Here is a 25,182-nt window from a genome sequence, read left to right on the forward strand (position 1 = left end):
GCTTGGCATGAAGCCTGGTTTTTCTTTTCCCGTCTCCCGGGCCTTGGAAAGCCCCCGTTGGGGCTGTCACAGCCGGTGTGTCGGGGCTGTCACAGCCGGTGTGTCGGGGCTGTCCCAGCCGTGGTCGCCAGCGCGGGGCTGCGCTCTCGGGCCACCGGACACCAAGTCCAGACCAGGGCCCGGCGGCTCCATCCTCGTCCTCACAGCGGAGCCTCTGCTGAAATCTTTGCTCTAAGCCCGGGGCACCCACGGGCCACAAAATAACTGCTTTGTGTTGGTATTGATTTCCCAACAGTCAGGTAGATTCGTGCCTGTTCCGGTAGGAGTCAGATAAAATCTCTTGGGGTCAGAAGAATTCCCCAGGTTTGCAGGCAGCCGCCAACGCAGCCATCGGCACCCACGCTTTTGCCTCTTCTGCTGACGGGAACGTGCGTTGCAGTGGAAAGTGTGAGCAGTGGAGGCTCGTGTTTTGGGGAGGAGTAGGGAGAGGTGGAACTGGAGTGCTCCGGGCTCTGTTCACAAACAGCCTGTGAAACAGGGCTTGCTCTTGGTGTGTCTGGGCTGCAGCAAGAGAGGGACCCTGGAGCCGCGGCTCGGGCAGGGCGGCTCGCAGCGGCTCCTGGCAGCGCAGGTGCTGCCTTCTCGGTGCCATGCTCTCGCCATCCGGCAGCGCAGGCCGCCAGCGCTGTGCAAACAAAGCCTCCTGCTGTCAGCTAACGAATCAATTTGCTGATGACTCTCAGTGCATCTAGCAGGAACAGCTTTGGGCGCCATGGGAAACGCTGATTCTACCCCAAATGTGACGCGGTCGCCAGTTCTCGGAGGCAGTTGGCGCACGGGTGCGGAGGCTGCTCCCTCTGTGCTGGTGGGCAGGGATGTCTGCCCGGTTTGCAGGCCGCTGGAGCTTTCCTCTGCACACACAAAGAGCCGCACACATGGTCTGAAACAGATTGTTTGCAAACTGAGAGGAACCAGGGAGATTAATTATAGGAACCTTCAGGGTCCTGAAAAACGCAGCCTGAGCAGCATCGCTGAACCGTGGGCACAGAGCTAGCGAGAGCAGGGAAGAGCTGCTCCGGTAGCGCGGTCACCGCCACCAGAGAGTGGTGTTTGTGGTGCCACTTCTCTGGGGGGATCTTCAGCAAATTTGGTACAACACCACAGTGACTCGCAGCTGAGGGTGCAGGAGGTGCCTCCGTCGGTTTGGGGCTGGCACCGTGCCCAGCAGCACCCGCTCTGCTGCGCGGGCGGCGGGGAGGCGCGCGCGGTGAGCCCAGAAACGCGTCGGAGCCGGGCTCTTGCCTTGGATTTCAGACCTCTTCCCTGCGCGAGCCTCTTTAAAATCCAGCATCGCTTCTCAGTGAGCTGGCACGGAAAAAAACACTCACGGGGCTTCTGCCGGTCTGTTCCCAGTGGCGTGTGGAGTGATGTGGGATGCTGCAGGGTGATGTGCGATGCTGCAGGGTGATGTGGGGTGATGCGGGGTGCTGCAGGGTGATGCAGGGTGCTGCAGGGTGATGGGGGATGCTGCAGGGTGATGCGGGGTGATGGGGGATGCTGCAGGGTGATGTGGGGTGATGCAGGATGCTGCAGGGTGATGTGAGGTGATGCAGGGTGCTGCGAGGTGATGTGGGGTGATGTAGGATGCTGCAGGGTGATGGTGGGGTGATGCAGGATGCTGTGGGGTGATGCAGGGTGCTGTGGGGTGCCATGGGGTGATGCAGGATGCTGTGAGGTGATGCAGGATGCTGTGGGGTGCCATGAGGTGATGCAGGATGCTGTGGGGTGATGCGGGATGCTATGGGGTGCCATGGGGTGATGCGGGATGCTGTGGGGTGCCATGGGGTGATGCAGGGCACCACAGGCAGTGGGGTGAATGTCCCTTCTGTCCCGTTGCCACCTGCGAGGGTGCTGGGTGCGTTTTGGGCCAGCGAGGCTGCTGCAGTGCATGGTGCGGCGAGGTGCCGGGCACCCGGGCGTCTGCCTGCATTTTGCACATCCCAAGTCCTTCCGTGCAGATAAAAAGTTTCATTACAGCTTTAGGTGGTTTTAACTGAATTTAGTTTACAGTCCGTATAACAAAGTTCTGTGTCGTGGAAACATCCGATGTGTTAATCAGCAAGCGGGACGTACGGAGCGTGGCCTTTGGTTTCACGGGGCCGTCCTGCAGATGGTGGCTGCGGGCAGGACACGGGTGGCTTGCGCGGCTTTTCTCTCACGTCTTGTCTGCTCTTGCTGTTCCCCGCAGCGCAGGCGGCAGGGGCTGAGGACCAGCAGAGCCGGCCTGGGGACGCTCGTCGGAGTTCATCCTCCCGTTACGGTAACGCGGGCGTTGCTGTTAGCAGCCGTCCCCCAGCTGCGCTTCAACCACCTCCACTGTCGGAAGGGCACCCCTGTTCTTAAATAATAATAAAGGGCCCCTGCAGCTCGGAAGCTGGGGCTGTGTGAAGCCACCCGGGTCCCCTGTGTCTCCTTGCCCAGGGCCACGGGAGCTGCACAAACTCCTGTGCTCAGCCTTTCCTTGCATGTCGGGGAGGGTGACTTGCAGGAAGTTTGGTAGCCAAGCGGCGGCACTGGGCTGGGAACCGACGGTACTGAGCTGGGAACCGCTGGTGCTGAGCTGGGAGCTGATGGCACCGGGCTGGGAACCGCTGGTACTGAGCTGGGAACTGCGGGTACTGAGCTGGGAACCACTGGCACCGGGCTGGGAACCGCTGGGGCAGCACGGCGCAGGGTTTGGCTCACTGGGCTGCGGAACCCAGCCATTTCCATTGCCGAATTTCACAGGTTTTTGTGTGTAAATTCCACGGGCTGCAATAACAGTTCAAAGGAAAAACGACCCCAAACCTGAGCAGATGCCCAACAGCTGCATGGGATGGTGACTTAGATTTGAGCTGGAAAATTGTGTTTGAATTACACAGAGACAAGAAATACAGCATTTATTAGCTTTAATAAATTATAGTTCTGCATAAAATAATGATACTTCTTTTCCATCAGCATACTTTATATAGATTATATAGGTAAGTATACTTCATAATATGTAGTACATTGTATAATACATGATACATAATCTGTCAAATGATGTATATTATAAATTATATATTGCCCATTACATAGTGCATATTATAATACATGATAGACAATACTTAATGTTATAAATGCATTAGATATAATAACTGATAAATTATCAGTATTCATATAATGAAATAATATTGCCTTACAGAATTGTTCATTAGTTTTGTAGAACTATATTATGGAGGACAGAGCACGCATTAGATGATAACGCGCCGTTGTGTGTGTGCATGCGAACACACTGTGGACAGGGGCACAAGTGTATGCATGCATAACGTGCATTATACATACATGTTATGCATCATCTGTAATCCATAGTATTATATACTGTGTGGTACGCAGTCCATGGATTATTCCATGATCTATATTATATATGTATTATGCAATATATAGTATTATATAGTCATTATATAATCTATTGTAGTTATTATTCATACATTGCTGAAATGATTTATATAATTCTTATATATTTTTTGTAAAATATACTGCAGATACATGCCTACAAGAGTATAGTTTATGTACTAATGTTATAGTTTATATAATAATGCATACATATATCTAAAGTATGTACTACGTTTGTGCGCATACGGATATATACACAGTTAATGCATAGTAGTATATAGTGTGTGTATATATGTAACTATAATCCATATTTTGATAAATTAGTATTAGTGAATATTAATATTATTAAACAATTTTACTGTATTATATAGTGCATCTATAGTATAATATACTATTATGTAATGTATATCACCTTATATACATTATATAATAATTATAGATCATAGATAATGTATATAATGCTTATTGTAATAGCATAAATACATTATATTTGTGTATATTTAATGCCTATAATATATACTATACCTAATATACACATATATTCATAATGCACAATACTAGTTACATAATTATATACTATAACATGCAAGAAATATACTATGTATTATATAATGTTTCTATAATTATGTAACATATTAACAGATATAGCACTATAATAATACATATAAACACATCAGGTACTCTTATGTATAAGTTAATTTATTTTAATTTTGTAATGCCTGTGGCCGTTTTCCCACCTGTTGCTGGTGTGGCAGTTGCACACCCCCTCACCTTCAGTGGGGCAGTTCACGGCTCTTGTGTGGGACCCGGAGTCGCTTGGCAGGGTCGGTAGGAGCCGAGGAGGGGCCCAGAGAAACCGAGAAGCTTCTGGAACTCCCACAGCCAGATCTGATCAGACCACAGACCGGGGTCCCCGCCGAAGAGCCCCTTTTGTGGTCTCGGAGCCGCAGGTGTGTGCCGGAGCCCTCCCCTTGGACTGGGACACGTCTGAGGAAACGTCCCGGGACGGGGAGCGCCCGCCTCCTCCTGTGGGTGAGTGAGCATCTGCTGTAGTGCTTGCCGACCAGGCCAGCGGAGTCCTTGCCTAGCCAGGTGGACGTAGTTCTTGCCTAGCCAGGTCAATGTAGTCCTTCCCTAGTCAGGTGAACGTAGTCCTTGCCTAGCCAGGTGAACGTAGTCCTTGCCTAGCCAGGTGAACGTAGTCCTTGCCTAGCCAGGCAAGTGTAAGTCAGTCCTTGCCTAGCCAGGCGAGTGTAAGTAAGTCCTTGCCTAGCCAGGCAAGTGTAGTCCTTGCTGACCATGCAAGTGTAAGTCAGTCCTTGCCTAACCAGGTGAGTGTAAGTCTTTGCCTAAGTCAGGTGAGTGTAGTGTACTGGAGTCAGCCGGCTCTGGCTTTGTTTTTGGTGAGTGCGTGCATGCACACTGCGGATACTCATTATTCTCATTTGCTGCACTGCAATAATCTCCTCAACCTTTATCTTATGTTATTGGAGAGCTAATTAATTGTATAAACCCTGTTCAGGTCGGTTCATTGGCTGTGCTTTTCCGGCCAGAATAAAGTCTGGTTTGGCACTTGTTTTGCCCCCTAAAAACTGACTTTGGGGTCCCTCTGTAACAGCCGGCATTGGTGGTGCCCGTGGCCCCGCTCACCCTGCCGGGCTGGGGACCCGTGGGGCATAAATACTGGTGCCCGTGAACAGGGACGGTACAGCGTGGGCCGTGCTGGGCCTGGGCTGCTCCTTAGCAAAGCCGGGTTTAGGTGGGGCTCCTCGTGCCCAGCGGGCATGTGAAGTTCCTTCCCAGACACATTGGGGACTTGATGTGGAGCTGCTTGGGTTGGTGCTCCATTTCTGACCACAGTTTCTTCTCCATAGTTCTCCATGGTGCCCGCCCAGCCGGTGACATCCGCCGTGGCAGTGTCACCGCATCACTGCCATGCACACCCCAGCTTCAACCTGTCCCCACAAAACCACGTCCGACCTGAGTGTCCCAGCAGCCACAGCACCTGGCACCGCAGCACCCGCCACTGTAGCGCCCGGCACCGCAGCAACCAGCACCGCAGCACCCGGCACCGCAGCACCCGGCACCACAGCAACCAGCACCGCAGCACCCGGCACCACAGCAACCAGCACCGCAGCACCCGCCGTTGCAGCGCCGTCCTCGCAGACACCACACCCCCAGGTACAGACTCTTCGTTGCTCTTTTAAGGGTTTTGTTGTGAGCCAACATTTATTAACGGTGTGAGGGGGAACAGAACGGCTTTGTTATCCAGTTCATAGTACAAAACCACAGCTCAGTTTTTACAAATTTACATTTTTAGGTTTTTTGACATCAGGAAAATAGCATTTTCCTCAGTGTTTTAGTTCTTCCCTGAATTAGATGCATATTGCTCTAGTGAGAAAAGTCTCCTGTGTTTCAGAAGAATGCCTTTGAAATTATGTCAGACCATTTATTGGATAACTAAGAACAAGAGATGCTCGCCTATCCAGTCCTGAAGAGAAAATAAATTAAAATACACATTGTATTTTCTAATTTCCTTTACCAACAAATCATCAGTAGAAAGCAAAACCCAGGTGTGAGGCAGAGGATCAGGATGGCACCAAAGCCCTTTGCCAAGGCGGCGGGACGGCTGCGGTGCCTGTGTTTGCGGGACTCGGGGCCGGACGCTGCCGTGCAGCAAGGAAAACACGTGGCCCAGTTTGCTTCCCTGAAAGCCAAATCCCCTTCACTTACACCAAATCACACCCGGTTCAGACACGTGCATTATTTGGGTGCCAAGGAGCAAACAGAACAACAGCAACACGGTCCAGACCCACGGAAGGGAAGGGAAGGGAAGGGAAGGGAAGGGAAGGGAAGGGAAGGGAAGGGAAGGGAAGGGAAGGGAAGGGAAGGGAAGGGAAGGGAAGGGAAGGGAAGGGAAGGGAAGGGAAGGGAAGGGAAGGGAAGGGAAGGGAAGGGAAGGGAAGGGAAGGGAAGGGAAGGGAAGGGAAGGGAAGGGAAGGGAAGGGAAGGGAAGGGAAGGGAAGGGAAGGGAAGGGAAGGGAAGGGAAGGCCCAGCACTCAGGAGCAGGCAGGTGCTCCAAACACCCAAACGATGAAGTTCACACCATGTTATTTGCTTTGCAGCATCCTCCCGCAGGTCGGTCGGCGTCGGCTCCTGTCCTGTGACACGTGGTGGGTTTTACCTCCACCCTGGCCATCCTCGTTCACTCCAAGCGCTGCAGGATGCTCACAGGTTTCTTTTCCTTTTATTATACGGTTTTGCTTTTTTAGCTATAACAAGTTATCGCCCCTAGAAACCTACGATACATGTAGACTGAAATACATTTCCTAGTGAAAATACAAGTTTTTCTTGCTACACAAAGTGCTAGGAGGACACGGCGTGTCCTCGGAAGCCTTCAGATTCCCGTTACTCCAACCAGAGATGCTTCAGGTTGCAGACGATTGCCCTGATGCGGTACAAGGTGAGGCAGTTACCAAGAGGCGCAGTCTCATTGTTGAAGCCGCAGTGAGGAGTGGTTGTGGTGAATGTGCGGTGTTTGCTCTCCAGAGAGGGTGTGGTTGCTCTTCTCGTGAGCCGGTGGCGGTGCGCGGCCGTCGCAGCTGCAGGGGCGCAGCGATGCAGCGGGCGAGGCAGCGGTGAGCTAGCTCAAGGTCTCCGGGCTGGCCCGGCCGCAGCGCTGCTCCCGCAGCCCCTTGCTGAGCGCGCTGGCCGAGCGGCGGAGCCTCCCCGAGACCCGGCTCCTGCAGCCGCGGGGCAGCGCGGGCAACGGCGGCTCCGAAAACTCGATCCCGATGGCGAGCGCGAGGTCAGCGCTTGCACTCGTGGTGAGGCAGCCTGGAAAACACAACGGGCAGAGGAGAAATGACGTGAGGACAAACACCCAACCTGCCTGTCTGTGCATCAGCACAACCCCTCTCCTCCTCCTCTTCCAAATTAACCCTGGGTACCACTCGGTGAACTTGACATTTGCAGCTGCTGTCCCAAAGAACACGGGAGTGCTCCTCGCCGGTTCCAGCAGCAGCAAGAGGTGAGCGCCCATCTGCCCGCCCAATGCTCCAACAAAACCCACCTAATGGAACGTGAAAATGTTTGCTTCAGTTGTGTTTTATAATGTTATCATTTTGGCTGTGTGTCACTGCAGCGTTCTTCTGGATACAGGCTACTCTGGAGAGCTGGAACTGAGTTTCCTTAGTGTGAATGCTCTCGTGAAACTCTACCTGGAAGGCATCTTAGTCTCTTAGCAGTTCCAGTACGTAAGCAGGGCACTGAGCGCCCGTTATTACCGGTGCACCCATGGCCACCATTCATGAACTGTATCTGTGGGCTGGGGGACCTGGACGGCTGCAGCAGTGATGTGTTTTCACCATTAAGTCGCATGGCAATTATTCCCCACAGGCGGTGACGAGCAGAGGCCAGCGCTGACCAGGTTGTGTGAGCGAGCACAGACGAGGACGCAGCGATTACAGCACCACGTACAGGACCGCAGCTCCCGCCTGTCCCTGCGCACGGACCCTGCGGCGGCCCAGCGCGGCTGAGCCGCGTTTCCCGGCTCCATCACGGTACGGAGTTTTTAAACTGTACTTTTAAACCATGTTACGATTCCAAGTCTTAACACACGGGTTTTATTGGAGATGGGAGGGAAGAGCAGCCTCGCACCCTGCGAGCCCGTGGGGAGGAGGAGGAGGAGGATGAGGAGGGCTCGGAGCATACAACCCACTCTCAACTCCAGACTGGTGGGGCCATTTTGCAGCACAAGCCTATTTCCAATTGAACAATAAGCTGTATTTTCAGGGTGCGCATGTTAGTTTATGTAAGTGATGATTACAGGGATATCTTTAATGCTCCCTTCAACTTTACCAGCCCCAGTGACTCTCAAATGTGCAGAAAATGCACCAAAACCCACTACGAGGTTTATAACCTTGTCCTGGTGCGCCGGCTGACTCGAGCCGCCCGATGGTGCGCAGCGGGGAAGGGAACAATGCCGAGGTCCGGCTGCAGCTGAACCCAGAGTACATCTCGCTCCTTGGAAACCTCTCAGCCAGTTTGCAAACCGGCATTTGCATTTCAAAGACAATCTTTACTCACCGGATTCATCCTTCAGGACAACTGTCCGAAGGGGAAATATTGCATTCAAAAGATAGGTGAAAAATGTGATTTAGAGTGCAAAGGCATTTTCAGTGAAAATTGTGGAGCTGTCAGTTTTGGATTAAAACCAAAACCTGCGGTGCTGCTCACGGGGAGGAGAAGCGGGGGGCAGCGCCGCGAGGGAGGTGTCGGACTTCACATTCCTGCAGTTCAGCGGAATGGCAGATGGTCAAAATAATACAGTTTTCAGCAAACGGACAAGCTCAAGCAATATTCATGCAAGCGCTGAACAATGCACGGGCTGCGCATATGAAAAGCAGGCGGGGGCCGGGGGGCTCCTCGGTGCGGCACCCGCGGCACCGCCGGGCAGCGGCGCATTCCTGCGGTCCCGGCCGCTCCTCCGAGCTCCGCAGCGTGATGGATGGGACACGGCAGCTGCGGAGTGAGCGGCACCAGCCACGCAGGAGCAGGGCTTTCATACAAATCTTATCACTGCACTCGCAAGCTGTCTGGCGGAGCTCTAAGGACGCGGCCTTCCCGCCGGCAGCTCCGCGCAGGGACGGGCAAAGCGGGGCTGCCGCGCCGGCCACGGCGCTGGCGCTGAGGGTACCCAGGGTTATTCCCTCGCTGCGCTTCCCAGGGTGCACGGGACCGCAAGCTGTGAGAAACAAGCAGCAGCTCCGCAGCGAGCAGTAAAGAAAAAGCACTGGGTTCTGACTCACAGGTGAGTGCTTTGAATTTACAGCGGTGGTGACAGGGACAGGCAGAGACAGACCCAGAGCCACCCAGCACAGCAGGAGGAAGAGGAGGAGAAGAGCTGGTAGCGATGGAGCACCAGGCCAGCAGCAGCTCTTACCTGCGGCAATTACTGTAACGAGACCATTACATATTCTAATCTAAAGGGAGAGAACACAAAATCATGTAAATACAGGAACAGCACACGCGTTGCGCTCGCGTGAAGGTCGGGCTGTTGCTGGCACAGCAGAAACCGACAAACACGAGACAAAGTTCATCTCTGTCCCCTCGCATCTGTCAATGGAAAAAAGGTGACAGTGGTGAAAATTGGAACAAATCATCATCTCCCTTCAGCCTGTGTCCAGCAGGACCTCAGCAGCCTCTTTACAGCAGCGTTTCCAGCACTGTTAGCGACGATACAGCTGTAAACTGGGTACAATTTGAGGCATCAGAGGCCTAAACCGCTGTGACGCTGTAGGCAGGGTAAAAAACCAGGAGGTGACCAACACGGAGACCACTGGGACATGGAGACGTCCCAAAGGCCTTTGGGTGCGTGGGGTGACGCTCGGGGCCTCGGCCGCCTCCTCCAGGTACAGACGCTGTGTGGGATGAACGGGGAGCGGTTAGAATGCGTGTTCCTTCAGGGGGGAGTAGAGGTTCAATTAGTAATACAGATAAAAATGCACTTTAAACATTTTATTTTTGTAAGGCAGAGAGCGCTTATTTTATTTCAAATCTACTGAACAGAACCAAGTGGGTTTTTCCTGCTCTAGGAAAAAAGCTCTTGCTCTTCTTGCAAAGCAGATGAACGAAGCACAGTGACCGTGTGTGTCCCCGCTGCTGGGGACCCCCGCACGCCCCGACAGACAGCTGCCCCCCCCCGCCAGCCCCCTGCTCCAGCACCCGCCTCCCACCAACGCAGGAAAGCGATTCTCGCTCATGAAAACACACAAACTATCTCACAGTCAACATGCAGAACCTTCCCTCCTATCCCTTCGTCTGCAACTACCAGAGCGGCGCTGGAGCTCTTCACACTGCCCAGTGTGTGAGCAGAGTAATGAAGGGAGACGGCGCAGCCTGGACAAGATTTCCACTCGCTGCCCCACTGGGAAGAGGCAAAGCGGCGTTTGATGCCCGAGTGGGCAACAGGCAAGGCGGTGTTTGCTGCCCCAGTGGCACCGCAGAGCGCAGAGCCCAGAGCCCAGAGCCCAGAGCCCAGGCTCGGCTGCAGCCACCGCCGCGCTGCACCTCTGTGTTCTTCCTAACAGCGCCATCCAGCTTCCCTAAAAATACACACAAATATTATACAAAACCTGGAGACCCTTCTAGTGCACCTGGTACATAGAGCTGGCAAAGCACCCTGTGCATTTTCAAAGAAAAAGCACAAACGAAGAAGTAAAAAAACCCAAAGAAACCAAACCTCCCCCAAAAGCAGAAAAAAAACCAAACCTAAAAGAATCATTGCTCGGTTGGCATTAAAAAGAAGGTAAGTCTAAGACAACAGTTTCTCCAGGTTTGGCTTTGTTTCTGTCAAAAATCTGTTTTAAAACTACACGGCCATTTGAAATATTCCTTTTGCTTTAAAGAGGTAAAGATAAAGCTCAACACAGTAAAAAGTGAACTAGAATAAACAAAATCCTGTTTGTGGCACAGTCAAGTATTCTCGACAAGAAAGCCACGCATGTCAGAGTCCGGAGACAAAGCAAAGCGCGTGTCGCCTTCTCAACAAAAAGGCTGCGAAATCTCAGTTTTATGTAAATAAGCAGCACGGCTTCCGGGGCTGTAAAGCCTGGCAGCGCTGGAAAGGGCTCTGGCTCCGCAGCTCAAGTGTTGCTGAGGGCAGTGCTCTAATATTCATTAGAGAATCCATTTATCAACAGATACCACACGTCGGAGCGTTCCTGACAGCGCTGAAAACGCTGCTTTGAAGGAACGAAAGCGGGAGGCGATAACCGAGGTGCCGCCGCATCCCCGGCAGCTGCGGGCACCCAGAGCCCGCCGCGGGAGCCCCGCGCGGTGCCACAGCTGATTAGCATGCACCGGGGTGACCTCATGGCAACAGATGCACTTGGATGTGGCCGTGATGAGATCAGCCCGAGTCAAGTGTGCGGCTCCTTAACCCTTCGCAGCACGCAAAACCTGCCCTCGCAAATCCAGACCCCAAACACAAACCCTCCTCTGCTGGGAGATTCGCTTTTCCTCTCTACAACACCCGACCACTTCTGGTGTCTAAGGGTGAACGCCGGCTTCTGATCTTCAATGGAAACAAAACAACAAACACTCTTTAGTCAGCAGAGGTGATTCAGGTTGGAACCAATTTGTATCTATTAGTGCCTGGTTCATTTCCATGTTTGTCTGGGTTTTTTTGAAGAACACACAAGTATTTTGGTGCTTAGCTGTTCCTCATTTTGGCTGAGGGAGCAAGAGGAAAAAATCGCAGCTTAAACCCGTCCTCCAAAAGGAGAGAAATCTGCAGAGGGAGAGGATCAGAATAATTCAATAGTGCTGGATTACGGCGGATTTCCTGGGCTGACTCTCATCCCCAGCCTAATTAAAATACAGCATGTAATGTACCAGTTTAACGACAAAGCAGCGTCTTCTCACCCTTTGTTCCCAGCCCGCACATCCCCTCGGTGCGCGGGGGCTGCCTGTGCAGCACGGGGACATGGGCTGGGGACACGGGATGGGACACGGCTGGGGACACGGGAGGGGGACACGGGATGGTATATGGGGTAGGGACACAGGTTGGGACATGGGCTGGGGATACGGGATGGGACACAGGTTGGGGACATGGGCTGGGGACACGGGTTGGGGACACGGGATGGGACACAGGCTGGGACATGGGATGGGGACACAGGATGTGACATGGGCGGGAGCTGAGGGCTCTGCTGAGAACAGCCCCGGAGCCCGACCGGCCAAGTGTCCTGCGTGACCGTGGCACCTGCCGCCTGTTTGTGGCACAGGTTCCTCAGGAACCACAGCCCCCGAGCCAAGCGGAGCATCCGCCAGCGTCACAAAACATAAACCCAGCCCATAGTTAGTAACGCACCAATGCCGTGTGTCATTAGCAGCTACAGGTTCCATTAATTTAGCGGTCTTGATTTGCTTCTTGTACTGCATTAACTACTAAAACAACGGTAGCAAAAAGTGTACTTACTCACTGACCCTTCCTGTTGCGCAGGTGTCACACGGCGATGACGGCGTTGCAGTCAGGTATCAAGAATAAGATCCCAGGAGAATTAACGCTAAGTTCACCTGAGCAGTGTAAGGCGGGCGCTGGTGGCTGCGGTGACCGGCCCCACGCGGTGACCAGTGCCACACAAAACATGTCCGAGCGTCAGCACCCGGCCCCGCTCTCCGTAACACTCGGTAAACGTGCACGTGAATCAGTGGGAACACGAGGAGACTCTGGAGCAGAGATCCTGAGCCACAGGTCCTGACCGGGCTCCAGGCTCCTTGTGAGCGGGAAATACATTCTGATGTTCCCAAGTCCAACATCAGGGCCTGACTGTGGCAGGTTTTTGTCTTAAAAAATATAATGAAATAATAACAACATGTTCAGGTACTAATGATTTAACAGTGTTCTCAAAAACTTAAGTAGATATCAGGGAACATTTTAAATAGCTTTGGCCTACAGAATCACAGACTTTAGAAAGTGTGACCCTGAGATCATAGAACAAATTTGTCCTTCCCTGTCAAACCGAACTTGTTCATAATAAGATCAGCGTGTGCTCTAAGAAGAATGCGAAAACGAAATACAATTGTGCATAGAGCAAAACATTTCAAATATATCAACGTATCTACATTTCTGTTTGCAGATTTCTCAACAGATAGATGACTCAAAGTGCTAACGACAGTGGGCAGGAAATCTACATTTCTCTTGAAGCTGATCTTTTTTTTGTGTCAGACTTTGGCAGCATTTATAAAAGAATCTAATTCACAGCTGTTCTAGGTTTTAATGTAGCAAATGTGACTCTGAGCTGGAAGTTATTGGTTTTCTACCACCGTTTGGCGTCCAGCGCAGCAGAGATCAGCAGAGGCTGCTTCTCCAGGCTGCTCTGGGGAGCGATTATGGAGATGTCCCCGTCCCCCCGCGGTTATGGAGACGTCCCCATCCCCCCACAATTATGGAGACATCCCCATCCCCCCACGATTATGGAGATGTCCTCATCCCCCCGTGATTATGGAGACGTTGCCGTCCCCCTGCAATGATGGAGATGTCCCCGTCCCCTCGTGATTATGGAGACGTCCCCGTCCCCCCGCGATTATGGAGACGTCCCCGTCCCCCCGCGATTATGGAGACGCCCCCGTGCCCCCATGATTATGGAGACGCCCCCGTCCCCCCGCGATTATGGAGACGCCCCCGTCCCCCCGCGATTATGGAGACGTCCCCGTCCCCCCGCGATTATGGAGACGCCCCCGTCCCCCCGCGATTATGGAGACGCCCCCGTCCCCCCGCGATTATGGAGACGCCCCTGTCCCCTTGCCATTATGGAGACGTCCCCGTCCCCCCCCGATTACGGAGATGTCCCGTCCCTGCCAGCTCCTTATCTGATCGGACGCGCCGCAGCCGGGCCGGCGGCCAGCGGCCCCACAATGCGCCGCCTGCTTTATCTGATGGCTATCCTGGCAAATTTAATTTCTTCCCTCGATTTCTCAGTTTAGATGGAAGATATTTGCTAACGAGCCGGGCTAAAGAGAAATAGAGCAGATGTCCTGCTACATTTATACGCGTTTAAAATAACCTGTTAAACAATCCGAAGGGTAGCAGGGAATAATTAGAAGTGCCGGTTTCACCCTCCGAGTGTAGGAAAGGGATTATGGAATCTCTATGAAGAGTCCGGCACACAGCGACCACGCGCTCTGCGGAGGCTGGAGAAACCAATCCTGAGGGCAGCAGAAAGCTGCAGTTCGGATTCAAGGTTCCTTTGGGGAGGGGTTTATTGAAACTCCATTTAACCAGCAGAGCAGCGGTTCCTATCGTGCTGACCGAACGTGGGCTGGAAACCTCACATGTAAGGAATACGTTCAGGGAGCTCAGCACTACGTGTTCGTCCGTCAGCTGGGCTGATGAACGATGATCAGCGTTTACGTGTGCGTATATACATCTCTGTCTCCATATATACATTACCCCCCCGCAGGCCCAGGGCAGGTGTTGGCAGGACGCCCGAAATGGCCCGTCTGTACCCAGGGCAGTGTCAGCGCGCTGCTGCATCTCCTAACAACACCGTCCTTACACCGCTCCTGCATTAATCCCTGACCCTGGTATCTCAGCAGCATAATCCCCATTTAGCATTAGCAGCAACGGCCTCCACTGCGAGGAACTATTTCTCGATAAGTAAGCACCGATTCAGGCATCGCTTTTGAACAACGTATTCCCAGCTCAGCAAGAACCCACCGTCCTGAATGAGCCCAGGCACATTACCGAGAGAAAGTTCATTAACCTCCTTGGATCCGGGGGTTAACAGGATAGCTGAAGAAAGGAGCGCAGTGAATAGCTCTGATGCAAAACAAATTAAAATGAATGTCATCACTCCTTTTGATATTCATTAGTTGATTCAGGGGAAGAATGGTCTTCTTAAATTTGCAAGCATTTATCTACAAAAAACAGGTGTACATCTGCCGCTCAAGTGCTTCTTAGTGCTAAAGAGAAGAATAACGTGCAGAGACTCACCGGTTCCGCCCAGGGAGTAGCCGGGAGAGGGGGAAAAGACCTGAGCGGCGAAATCCTCAAACGTCATTACTTCTTTGTGGTTCTGGATTATTGCTTCGAGGTACAGAGCTCTCTCCTCGTAGCTGCAGCGACCGGGTTAAGGAAACGTGCGTGCAGAATTACACGCTGTGGCACAACACCCGCCAGCACCCGCGCGGCACAGCGGCAGCAACCTCAACCAGGCTGGCCACGGAAAGCGGGGCCCAAGCCGCCCACTCCGAACACGCAGAACGGCTGGAAATGGGGAGAACCTCCGGCCTCAGGAAGGAAAAGCAGGGACTGGGCAGGTCCCACGGCCTGCTAACGTTACCCAGCGCAGATACGGCCCCAGGACCACGGGCTTGTTTAAACCAAACCCAACTTGCACAGGGGAGCCGTGGCATGGTACGCAACATACCTGTTACGGCGATCCTGTCCACCTAGAAACATTATTAGAATTGAGAAACAAGCTACAGGACAGAGAAGAAACACCCGCCCCCCATATTTATTTGATCACTGTACTTGTTAAAATAAATTAACTGTAACCAACACAATTCCTGAAAATGTGAAGTTTATATTTATGGCAGGTGCTAGAAGATTGTAGTCTTATGTGTCCTAAATAAATGATGCACACTGGAAAAATCCCCCCCCCCAGTTGCAGGCATTATAGTCTGCATAATGCAGACAACAAAGCAATCTAAAATCGAGACTATAGCCTTTTAATTAAAACTCGGCAACCTGGAACACACAGCATTCAAATGTGTAATCAAAAACCAGTCGCCAATAAAACTTACAAGCGTAACAAGCTGAAGCAACTTTCCAGCTGTCTTAATAGGACCCCTGCTTGCGGCGGCTTTTCAGAGCGGAGAAAGCAAATCTTGGCCCTTTGTCTGCAGCTTCTGTTTGCTCAGAAGGTGAATCATACACTTCCAATAACAGGATCGCGTCTGAAACGCGTCTACAATGGGCCGGAGGAGCCCGCGTATGACTTTTTGAATTAGCGCTCGCAGTGGCCCCTGTGACATCTCATTCTGCGCTTCCTCGTCTGGAACACGAGTCCCCAGATCCTCAGGGTGGCTCTGCTGCGGGGCAAGGCGCCCTGGCTCTGCCGGACCCGCGCGGGAGCAGCGAGACCAGGCGCAGGGACAGTAACACCGGTGACACTGCAGCGCGCTGAGAGCGTTTAGAATGGAGAAGCATCGCTAATTAATATAGAAGTGCTGTTTGTGACTTTCATTACAGTGACGAAAGCACTTTGAGACAGTGTTTAACAAAAAAACAGAAAAACCCAAACCCCAAAAAACCCAACCAACAACAAAACCCAGAGCAAAGCAATACTTAAAACCAGGACGCGATGGTCTGGTGTTCTGCCCCAAGGGGAACGAGCAAAGCGCATCCTCGCTGTGTGCAAGTTCCTATAGGCACCGTGCTAAAATAGAAAAGAATTTGCTTTTAGTGCAGGAGAGGACGATCGGTACGTGATAAATCCTCTTAGGAACCCCTGCAGAAAGAAAGTCAGTGATGGCGTTCCAGGGTGCGCGCTGCTGACGGCCACTGCTGAGCTGTTCCGAGCCGGCTGAGCTCCGGCGGCTGGGCCGGGGAGCCGGGCCGAGCTCCCGGCAGCGCCGGCACTTGCCGGGCCCCTTCGCCTCCGGCACCGAGGAGCCGGCTGGCGGCTGTTGCCGGGGCGGCCGGACAGCGGGACGGGACGGGCCGTCTGTCCAACACCCCCGCCACGCGGGGCCGGCACGTGCTGCGCCGCGGGGACCGCGCGGGCGTGACAAATGGCTCAAAGGCTCAGCCGGCGGCTGCCCCGCACCTGAGCCCGCGCCGCAGCGCCAGCCCGCCGGGCGGGGAGCCCGAAAGGCTTCTCGTGCTGCGCCTGATCGCGTCCTGCTGCTTCTCGAAAGCTGCGCGCCCAGCACAGCGCGGTTCGGTGCGGATCCAGCACACGCACGTTAGGGAAAACAGTTTGGATCCGCTAGAAAGTCATGCAAAGTTTTACCAAAGCTTAGGAATTTTAACAGGGGCATTAGGAACATAATAATCTGTAAAGAACCCTCTAAAAATACCTCCAGCCTGTAAGCTTAGGTCAGTAGAACAGCACGTCTCAAATACTGAGCTCCCACACCAAATCTTTGTTCCGTCACTTATTCTTGCGTGCAGACAAACCCACCCTTTGCTGCTTAACTCTGTCCATGTCAGGATCTCCTGTGGGCATCACCGTGTTAGTCGTGGTGCCGCAGAGTCCCAAGCACCGTGTTTTGAGGATCCGAGAGAACATAACACACCTGAAGAATAGCAACACGAAATACGCGGGACTCAGCATTTCAAGCTCATTTGTACAGGAGCAGCCTGAAACACGAACGTTCAGTTTCAGCCTCAAGAAGCACGTTTATCAGCACGTAGCGAGCTTCCATGCCAGCGCAACAAGCGCTCGGACTGCAGCCCCGGTGACCGAGCTGCGGTGCGGCTTCACGCACACCCGTCCGACGCGATGCTGAGCGAGAAACGCGGCGCTCGGCGCGGGTCCCAGCGCTGCCCCGCACAGCCGCACCCCGCTAGCCCCGGGGGTCCCCGCGGTTCTGCCCACACCGATGGGAGCCTCTTCCCACACGTACGGCAATTCCGCACACCCTCCACAGCAGTTGCATTTTACGTTCTGCTCCTGCCGAGGCAAAGCTCCAGAGCAAAATGTTTTCAACGAGCACAAACACTTTTACTTCTTTCCTGCATTAGATGGCAGAGAGAGCCGTGACCGGGCGTGAACTATTGACCATGAATACATACAACTGCAGGAGGGGAAGAATTGAGCTCTGATTCCCGGGGCAGGCCTGGTGGGCTGGGAGGCAGAGGAAGCGCAGGGCTGTGCCCGACTTCTGTCTCACTGGTTGCCTTTTTGGGGTTCCAGCACAACGAACTACCCATCAGTCACTTCTCACCATTTCAGCATCCTCTCGAGCTGTATTACAAGAGCCAAAGATGGTCCCATGAGAAGGGTTTGCTCCTGACACCACAACGGCAGACTCGCAAACAAACCAGAACATAAATTTTGGGGACTTACCAAAGTAGAATAAAGCAGAGACCATAAAATTGAGGTTAACGTAAATGTATCAGTAATGACCTTAATGCAGCTAATTGTGTTCCTTAAGCTCGGAGCAGGGCAGAGTTACCGTGCTTTCAATGTGCTGTGATAGGCAATCGCAGTGTGAAACTCAAACTGCTTGCCGGTGTTTACGGTCTGGTGACCACCAGCACTGCATTAGTTTCACAGAAAACTTTTGGGGGAATTTCAGTAACACGTATCCTTCACCGAACAGGTGCAATTAAACCGGACCCGTCAACAACCGTGGATTTACGTGCTTTCTTTTGAACCAAAGCACCAGAGCGACGCGTGCCGGAGACTGGCCCGTGCGGTGTGCAGGGGGCTGCGGCACCGGGTGGGCACCGAGGAGCGGGTCTGGAGACCATGGACGCTCAGGACGAGCTCAGGACGGCAGAGCCCGGCCTTGCTGCGGGGAGCTGCCCGCGGCCGCAGGACACAAATCCCCGGGCCGCGTTTCCAGGGCCGTCACAACAGCGCGGCTGCCCGTGTTATCAGTGTGTGTACAGCTGCCGACGCTCGCGTTCCGCAATTAGCTGGCGCGTTCCACAAACGGGGCCGTCACCAAGGGGGAAAGAACGGGAGGGAAGGGCCCACGTTCCCCAGCGATGCTTCCCCTGCACTTTGCTGCAGTCTGACTCTGATTCAGCCCCTAACAAAATACACCTAGTTCAGTAATTCCACTTACTTTTGGGCATCTTATATTTGTCACTTACGCGTTCCAGTTCCTTCAAACTGTTTGAACGCACAGGGACAATACACTGCCCTTGCCCCACCATTGTCAGCCACATACCAGCGATGCCATCCTTTTTATCACCACCTTTGTTACAGCACACCCGCGTCCCGGGGAAGGGAGGCTTCTGTCAGAGTGCTCTCCGCTAAAGCAGCACCACCGGTTCTTTGTTGCGAAGGGCAGCAGCAGGATCCCCGCGCTGCCTTTGGGATCCACTGGCAGCCCTGGCAGCTTGTCCAGGGGATCTCGGGAGCCCCGTCCCGCGCCCCCGTCCCGCGGCTGCTCCTCGCGGGGCCGGGGGGACATCGTTAGCTCGCTCCGCTTTGCAGCATGTGCGCAGCAAATATTTAATTAAAGTCAGGGCCGGCGTGTGCTGTCACACAATGCGGCTTATCTGAATGTGCAACATAAAGACATTGTCCGCCCGCGCCGGTGATTAATTCACCGCTTACAGATGGCCGAGCCACGTGGTGTCATTCAGCGCGTTGCGAGTGCGAGACCCTCGCCGGGCGGCTGGGTGACCTAATGGAAACTAAAGCACCAGGACGCGCTAAGTGAGAAACAAATACTCCGCATCCACACAAATACATTAAACGCGCTGAGGAATGCTCCGCTCTGCCGTATGGAGCACCTTGCTTCACGCTAGCATTGTTCAGTTTCCAGGGCAGGACTGCTGTGCCCAAACCATTTACACTGAAGAAGAGAGAAAACCACAGAGAGGGACAGTATCACAACCTGAATTTCCAGAGCACGTAGGTACAGAGACGAAAAGACACATTTAGAAGTTACACAGGATGATTTTGTGTTCAAGAAACTAGAGAGTAACTTGGGTCTCAGCCTTTGTTTCCTTACCACGTTTCCTGCCTCTCCAGCTTTAACGATTTTTAAAAATGTAAACGATATATTTTTAAAACACTTCTGCTGATATGTTTTAGAAACATAAATGTGATTTTAATTGGGATTTTTTTAATGAATTCTGAAGTTTTAAGAGCTTAAGTAGAACTCGATCCATTTTTGCAAAGCCAGAAATCCTCTCTCTCTCTCATAAGGTGAAGCATCTGGTTTTGGTGGCAGCGGCAGACTGCAAAATATCTCGGACTTTGGAAGTCCCAAAATGTCTTGGACCTCAGCACCTTCAGCTTTGGGCCGCAGACACGGATTAACTGGGGAGTGGAGCTCGGGGGAGAAGCAGGAGCCGTTTATTGTGTGCATCTGACAGCTGCTGGGAACTGCTTACACGCTGGAAACATCGATAGTGTGACGGAGCCGGGAGGTGGCAGCGGCAGAGCGGCTCCGCACAGGGGCTCTGCACAGGGGCTCCGCACAGGGGCTCTGCACGGCCACAACCCCCCGGACGAGCCAGATAACGCCATTTGGTCCTAAAACACGCGTGGCAGAGAGCGGAATGTTTGCCGGGAGCCATAACCAGAAAATAAAGGCGTCAGCGGCCGCTCGGGTGAGCGCGGTCTGCGCCAAACCTGGCTGCACCAGCTCCTGGGCGCCCTGGGGACGGGTGGCCCCAGCTCCTCCAGCGCCAGCAGCACCGGGTCAGTACACGGCTGGGGGGTCCCGGGGTAGCAGCCCCTGCTGAACCCCCCGAAACCAAACGGAGCAGCAACCTGCGGCACTGCAGCCCCGAGGACTGAAGCACCGCGACGGGAAGCGCGGCACAACCACAGCCTGTAACTCAAAATCCTCGAGACCTGCTCGGACTCACAAGACAAGTACCTTGCAAGATAATTTTGCTACAGTAAATCAGAAGTCAACTTCTGTCTCAACGTTACCTTTAAACAATGAGGTGAAGCAGGGAGAAATTATCAAAATACTTCCCCGCGCATTTGCTTCAGAAACCTGGACGCTTTGCACGTTGAAAAAGGGACAATTCCTGACAGCTCAGAGCCCGCAGCAGCGCGAAGGCAGGACGAGCAAAGACTTACACGTCAGCTGAGATGAGATTCATCCACACCGAGATTATATTCACCTACAAATCTGTTGGTAAAAGTCTGTTTCAAGTTTCTGAGCAAGACGCTGCAAGTGCTGTTTAAATGGTGCCTGTACACCAAGGGCTGGGCAGGAGATTGCTGTCATCACAGAATACAGAACCATGGGCTACCCACCTCAACAAAACCAAACGCCTCTCTAGATTTTAAATAAATTAGAAAAAGCTGTAATTCAGTTAGTTTTGAATCAGTCACTTTGCTCACAATGGGCAAATGCTGATGGGAGAATCCAAGCCTTAAATGAAGGAGTGAAAAGTGCTGTAAGCCCAAGGAGAGGTAATGAATTAACTCCTCTGCTGCTTAATACGCAGTGTATCACTCACACAGAGGTATTTCATTTCTTGGTATTCAATAATGATGTTCCGGCTCTTCCAAATTAAATGTTCTCCAAGTCTAAATCCTTACAAAGCTTGATCTCCCTGAAAATACACGGGGTTACAACTGTGAAACGGTTATAAATATTTACAAATATCTACTATTTGTTTTCGAAAGAGGATAAACCATAAAGGATCTTAACACACGGCCTAGAAAAAACCCAACGCAAGTACCTTTGATGAGGTGTGACTGCCCCGTGGGGTGAGCAGGGCCCCGGGATCCCCACGGTCACCGCGGGTCTGTCCCGGCACACGGGTCACCGCGGGGTCTGTCCCGGCACACTGGTCACCGCGGGTCTGTCCCGGCACACGGGTCACCGCGGGGTCTGTCCCGGCACACGGGTCACCGCGGGGTCTGTCCCGGCACACTGGTCACCGCAGGTCTGTCCCAGCACACGGGCACACGGGTCACCGCGGGGTCTGTCCCGGCACACGGGTCACCGCGGGTCTGTCCCGGCACACGGGTCACCGCGGGTCTGTCCCGGCACACGGGTCACCATGGGGTCTGTCCCGGCACACTGGTCACCATGGGGTCTGTCCCGGCACACTGGTCACCATGGGGTCTGTCCCGGCACACTGGTCACCGCAGATCTGTCCCAGCACACGGGCACACGGGTCACCGCGGGTCTGTCCCGGCACACGGGTCACCACTGTGCCCAGGCTGGCACCAGCAGCCTCGCCTTCCGGCTCCCACTCTTTGGTTACGGGAAAACCTTTCCAGGTTAATTTATAATCACGCTTTCTCACCTGCTAAAGGTTAATAAACCATCACTGCCAGTTTGATAAGAGCATAAGGATCAGGCAGCTACAACCAGAACAAAATATAATTACACAAAATAACTTTGCCCCTTCTGGTTTATTACAGATATTTTCATTATTTCTGGGACTAACACTAAATGGCTCAGTTTCAGGTCTATTATAGTTGATAATTTACATTCATTACAATCAGGGATAGGTAACTGTGGGGCTTATTATCACATCCATTACGAGTGACACCATTTGCAAGATGCTCTACACTAAATGCACTTGTTGCTGCAGTGATGTTTGAAATTGCTGTACATGAGAGGGACAGCAAGGAAGGGCAAACCAGAGAAAGGCCACCGAGAAAGCAGTGGGGATGTCCCAGCCGTAAAGTCAAAAAAGAGTTTAAAATGATAATCTGACATCCTAACTCTTGTGGCTATTCCAGAGCAGAGCAGAGCAGAGCCCGGGACTGAGTGAGGGCGCTCAGTGCAGTGGCTCATGGTGTTTGATCCTGGGTCACACCAGTGGCTGTGTAGGTGTTGTGGGTGACACCGGTGGCTGTGTGGGTGTTGTGGGTGACACTGGTGGCTGTGTGGGTGTTGTGGTGACACCGGCTGCTGTGCGGGTGTTGTGGTGACACTGGTGGCTGTGCGCGTGCTGTGGGTGACACCAGTGGCTGTGCGCATGCTGTGGTGACACCGGTGGCTGTGCGGGTGCTGTGGGTGACACCAGTGGCTGTGGGGGTGCTGTCGTGACACCAACAACTTGTGCGGGTGCTGTGGTGACCCTGGTGGCTGTGCAAGTGCTGCGGTGACACCGGTGGCTGTGCGGGTGCTGTGGTGACACCGGTGGCTGTGCAGGTGCTGTGGGTGACACCAGTGGCTGTGCAGGTGCTGTGGGTGACACCAGTGGCTGTGTGGGTGTTGTGGGTGACACCAACAACTTGTGCGGGTGCTGTGGTGACCCTGGTGGCTGTGCGGGTGCTGTGGTGACCCTGGTGGCTGTGTGGGTGCTGCGGTGACACCGGTGGCTGTGCGGGTGCTGCGGTGACACCGGTGGCTGCGCGGGTGCTGTGGTGACCCTGGTGGCTGTGCGGGTGCTGCGGTGACCCTGGTGGCTGTGTGGGTGCTGCGGTGACACCGGTGGCTGTGCGGGCGTTGCGGTGACCGTGGCGGCAGAGCCGGCACCTGGCGCGGTGCGGGCGCTCCGGTGCAGCTGACTGCCGCGGCTCCCTGCCAGGTGGCTGCACTTCAATTACATTAGCGAGGCGCTGGAGGGTTAACAAGGATACCGAGGAAATCTTTTATTCATATAACGCAGTATGCCTTTTGTTGATCTTTGAATAACGTTGCTTAAAATCCATTAAATGAAAGCCCCTCGGCGCGGGCAGCCTGCAACAGGTACGGCAGAACGGCCCAGGGCTCGCGCCACGGCACCAAATTTGATCCCCAGGAGCAGGTGATTAGGGCAGTGCTCAAACTAACGCATCTGCCCTGGAAGCGCCCCCTGTGTGGGCACGGATCCCGCTCCACGCGCCGCGCAGCCCGCGGCCACGCTGCGATCTCTCTCTGTTCCCCCCGAGGAGCACATTAAAACGCTGGTGCCTGTTTATCGAATCTGCCTTTTCTACTTCTAAAGTGCGGGTGGCGGGCAAGCAGAACTGAAAATGTAACAACTCCTTCACAAAAAGGCAAGTGAACGCAATCGCTTCACTGCTGCTCATTTCCTCTACGTGTCCGACCGTTTCTAAAACATTCCCAATAGGTTTTACATACCTCAAGTTGGCCACAGAGGTTCATCATCACAGTAATTACAGGCCAAGAGGACTGTACCACAGACTACAGAAGAAGCGAGTTGTAAGTTTGAGCAGAAGCGACGGTGACGGAGCAGAGGGAGCCGAGAGGTGGGTGACACCGGTGACAACTGCGGAATTTCCGCAGGTCTCGGAACCCTTTGCTGTCGTTTCAGATACAGGAGAGGATGGAGATCGCGCAGGGAGGAGCAGCAGAGGAGCTCGTGACGAAGCGCCAGCGGTGGTGGCGGGACCCGGAGGGACAGGGACAGCGGACACGGGCGCCCAGCAGCGGAGCCCGCGCTGCCCCCGCTCACCCCCAGCGCTGACGAGCCTCCGCTTCAGCCACCAAGCGCCTGCCCAGTTAGAAGCCTTTTCAACTCACAGCTTTTAACCATAACTTCATTTTTAATTAGAATAATAACGGCGCGAGCAGCAGTTCGGAACACGTTCTGCTTCGCTGTTTAACCTTTTTAAAGCCGCGGTTTCCTACTGCTCGAGAAACGCACCAGGCAATTCCCCTGAATTCTGAGCAGAGAGCTGCTCAGCATTCTAGATGGGCCTTTCCTGCAACATCCATCACCAGAGGCCACTTCGCGACTATTTCACTTACTCTCTCAAAACTCGACCACCAAATTTCACCCAGGTTAAGAAAATAAGGTGTTTATCGCTCTACAGTCAACTGTTGGGTCTCGTACAGACCATAATAAACACTGCAATAACTCCTGCACAGCCACACTACCACCTTCTGCATTCCTCTTCCCGAGGAACCCAGCAAACTGGGTCTCTGGCCCGTGACCAAAGGAGCGCGGTCGGTGCCCGGCGATGGGGAGCAGACACGAGCACAGGGGCAGCGCCCCGGCCCCGGCCCCACCAGCATCTCAGCCCTGCACTGCAAAACAGCCGCTGCCACACAGATGAGCCCGTCCAAATAATTTCACTTGCTAATGAACTTTGGAAACACATCACAGCCTTGTCTCCGGATGGGTTTTAGCAGGCTGCTGCGCTCGCTGGTTCCGTCCTGCGCAAAACCCGACTGCGTGACTCGGTGCAGCAGCAGTGGTACCGACACACCTAAGCGTGTTAGTCAAAACCAAACAGCTGGCTCTTTTTGCAACATCCATTTCAATAAGTGCCTTGGATTCGCCGCGGTGTTCATCTGTGCAGGCACACTGCTATCTGATCCTGGTGAATAATGCCATTAATATTATTGCATATTTATATTACGCTACCTTGAGCAAGGTTGGGCTACCAGGGTATTAGAATCTGCCTTCCCGACGCAGATACTGCTCTGCAGCTCAAAACAATGACCAGCACTTCTGAATGAACAGGGAGAAAGTGAACATTAGCACATCAAAGGCCCCTTTCTGAAAGCAGAGAAATTGCATGATGCACACTTTAATCTTTCTGACAATCTATGCATGGATTGAACTGAATTCTGGTTTTCACACAAATGTGAATGCTTGATTCGAGGACATCTTTACCAGCAGCAAAGAGAACAGAGAC

At 53.3% G+C, this 25,182-nt stretch overlaps 2 protein-coding genes across 11 annotated transcripts in view; one reads left to right on the forward strand and one right to left on the reverse strand.

Moving 5' to 3' along the window:
- The window catches only part of CFAP61 (cilia and flagella associated protein 61), a 96,377-nt gene extending 92,143 nt beyond the window's left edge, over positions 1–4,234 (forward strand). For 3 of the 8 annotated variants that reach the window (XM_071805574.1, XM_071805573.1, XM_071805572.1), the window contains exons 27-28: positions 2,249–3,020; positions 4,170–4,234. In XM_071805574.1, coding sequence (XP_071661675.1) covers positions 2,249–2,403 — 155 coding nt within the window. In that variant the 3' untranslated portion in view covers positions 2,404–3,020; positions 4,170–4,234. Of the gene's footprint in view, positions 1–2,248; positions 3,761–4,169 lie in introns of those variants that run through there. The other 5 variants (XM_071805575.1, XM_071805576.1, XM_071805578.1 and 2 more) reach the window with 5 other exon arrangements.
- Positions 4,235–7,035: 2,801 nt separating this feature from the next.
- The window catches only part of RALGAPA2 (Ral GTPase activating protein catalytic subunit alpha 2), an 87,274-nt gene continuing 69,127 nt past the window's right edge, over positions 7,036–25,182 (reverse strand). For 2 of the 3 annotated variants that reach the window (XM_065835692.2, XM_065835691.2), the window contains 2 exons: positions 14,913–15,034; positions 7,036–7,252 (listed from right to left, as the gene is read on the reverse strand). In XM_065835692.2, coding sequence (XP_065691764.2) covers positions 7,059–7,252; positions 14,913–15,034 — 316 coding nt within the window. In that variant the 3' untranslated portion in view covers positions 7,036–7,058. Of the gene's footprint in view, positions 7,253–9,359; positions 9,400–14,912; positions 15,035–25,182 lie in introns of all 3 variants that reach the window. The other variant, XM_071805571.1, reaches the window with a different exon arrangement.

This window comes from Patagioenas fasciata, chromosome 3 (assembly GCF_037038585.1).
Source record: "Patagioenas fasciata isolate bPatFas1 chromosome 3, bPatFas1.hap1, whole genome shotgun sequence".
Taxonomy (NCBI): Eukaryota; Metazoa; Chordata; class Aves; order Columbiformes; family Columbidae; genus Patagioenas; species Patagioenas fasciata.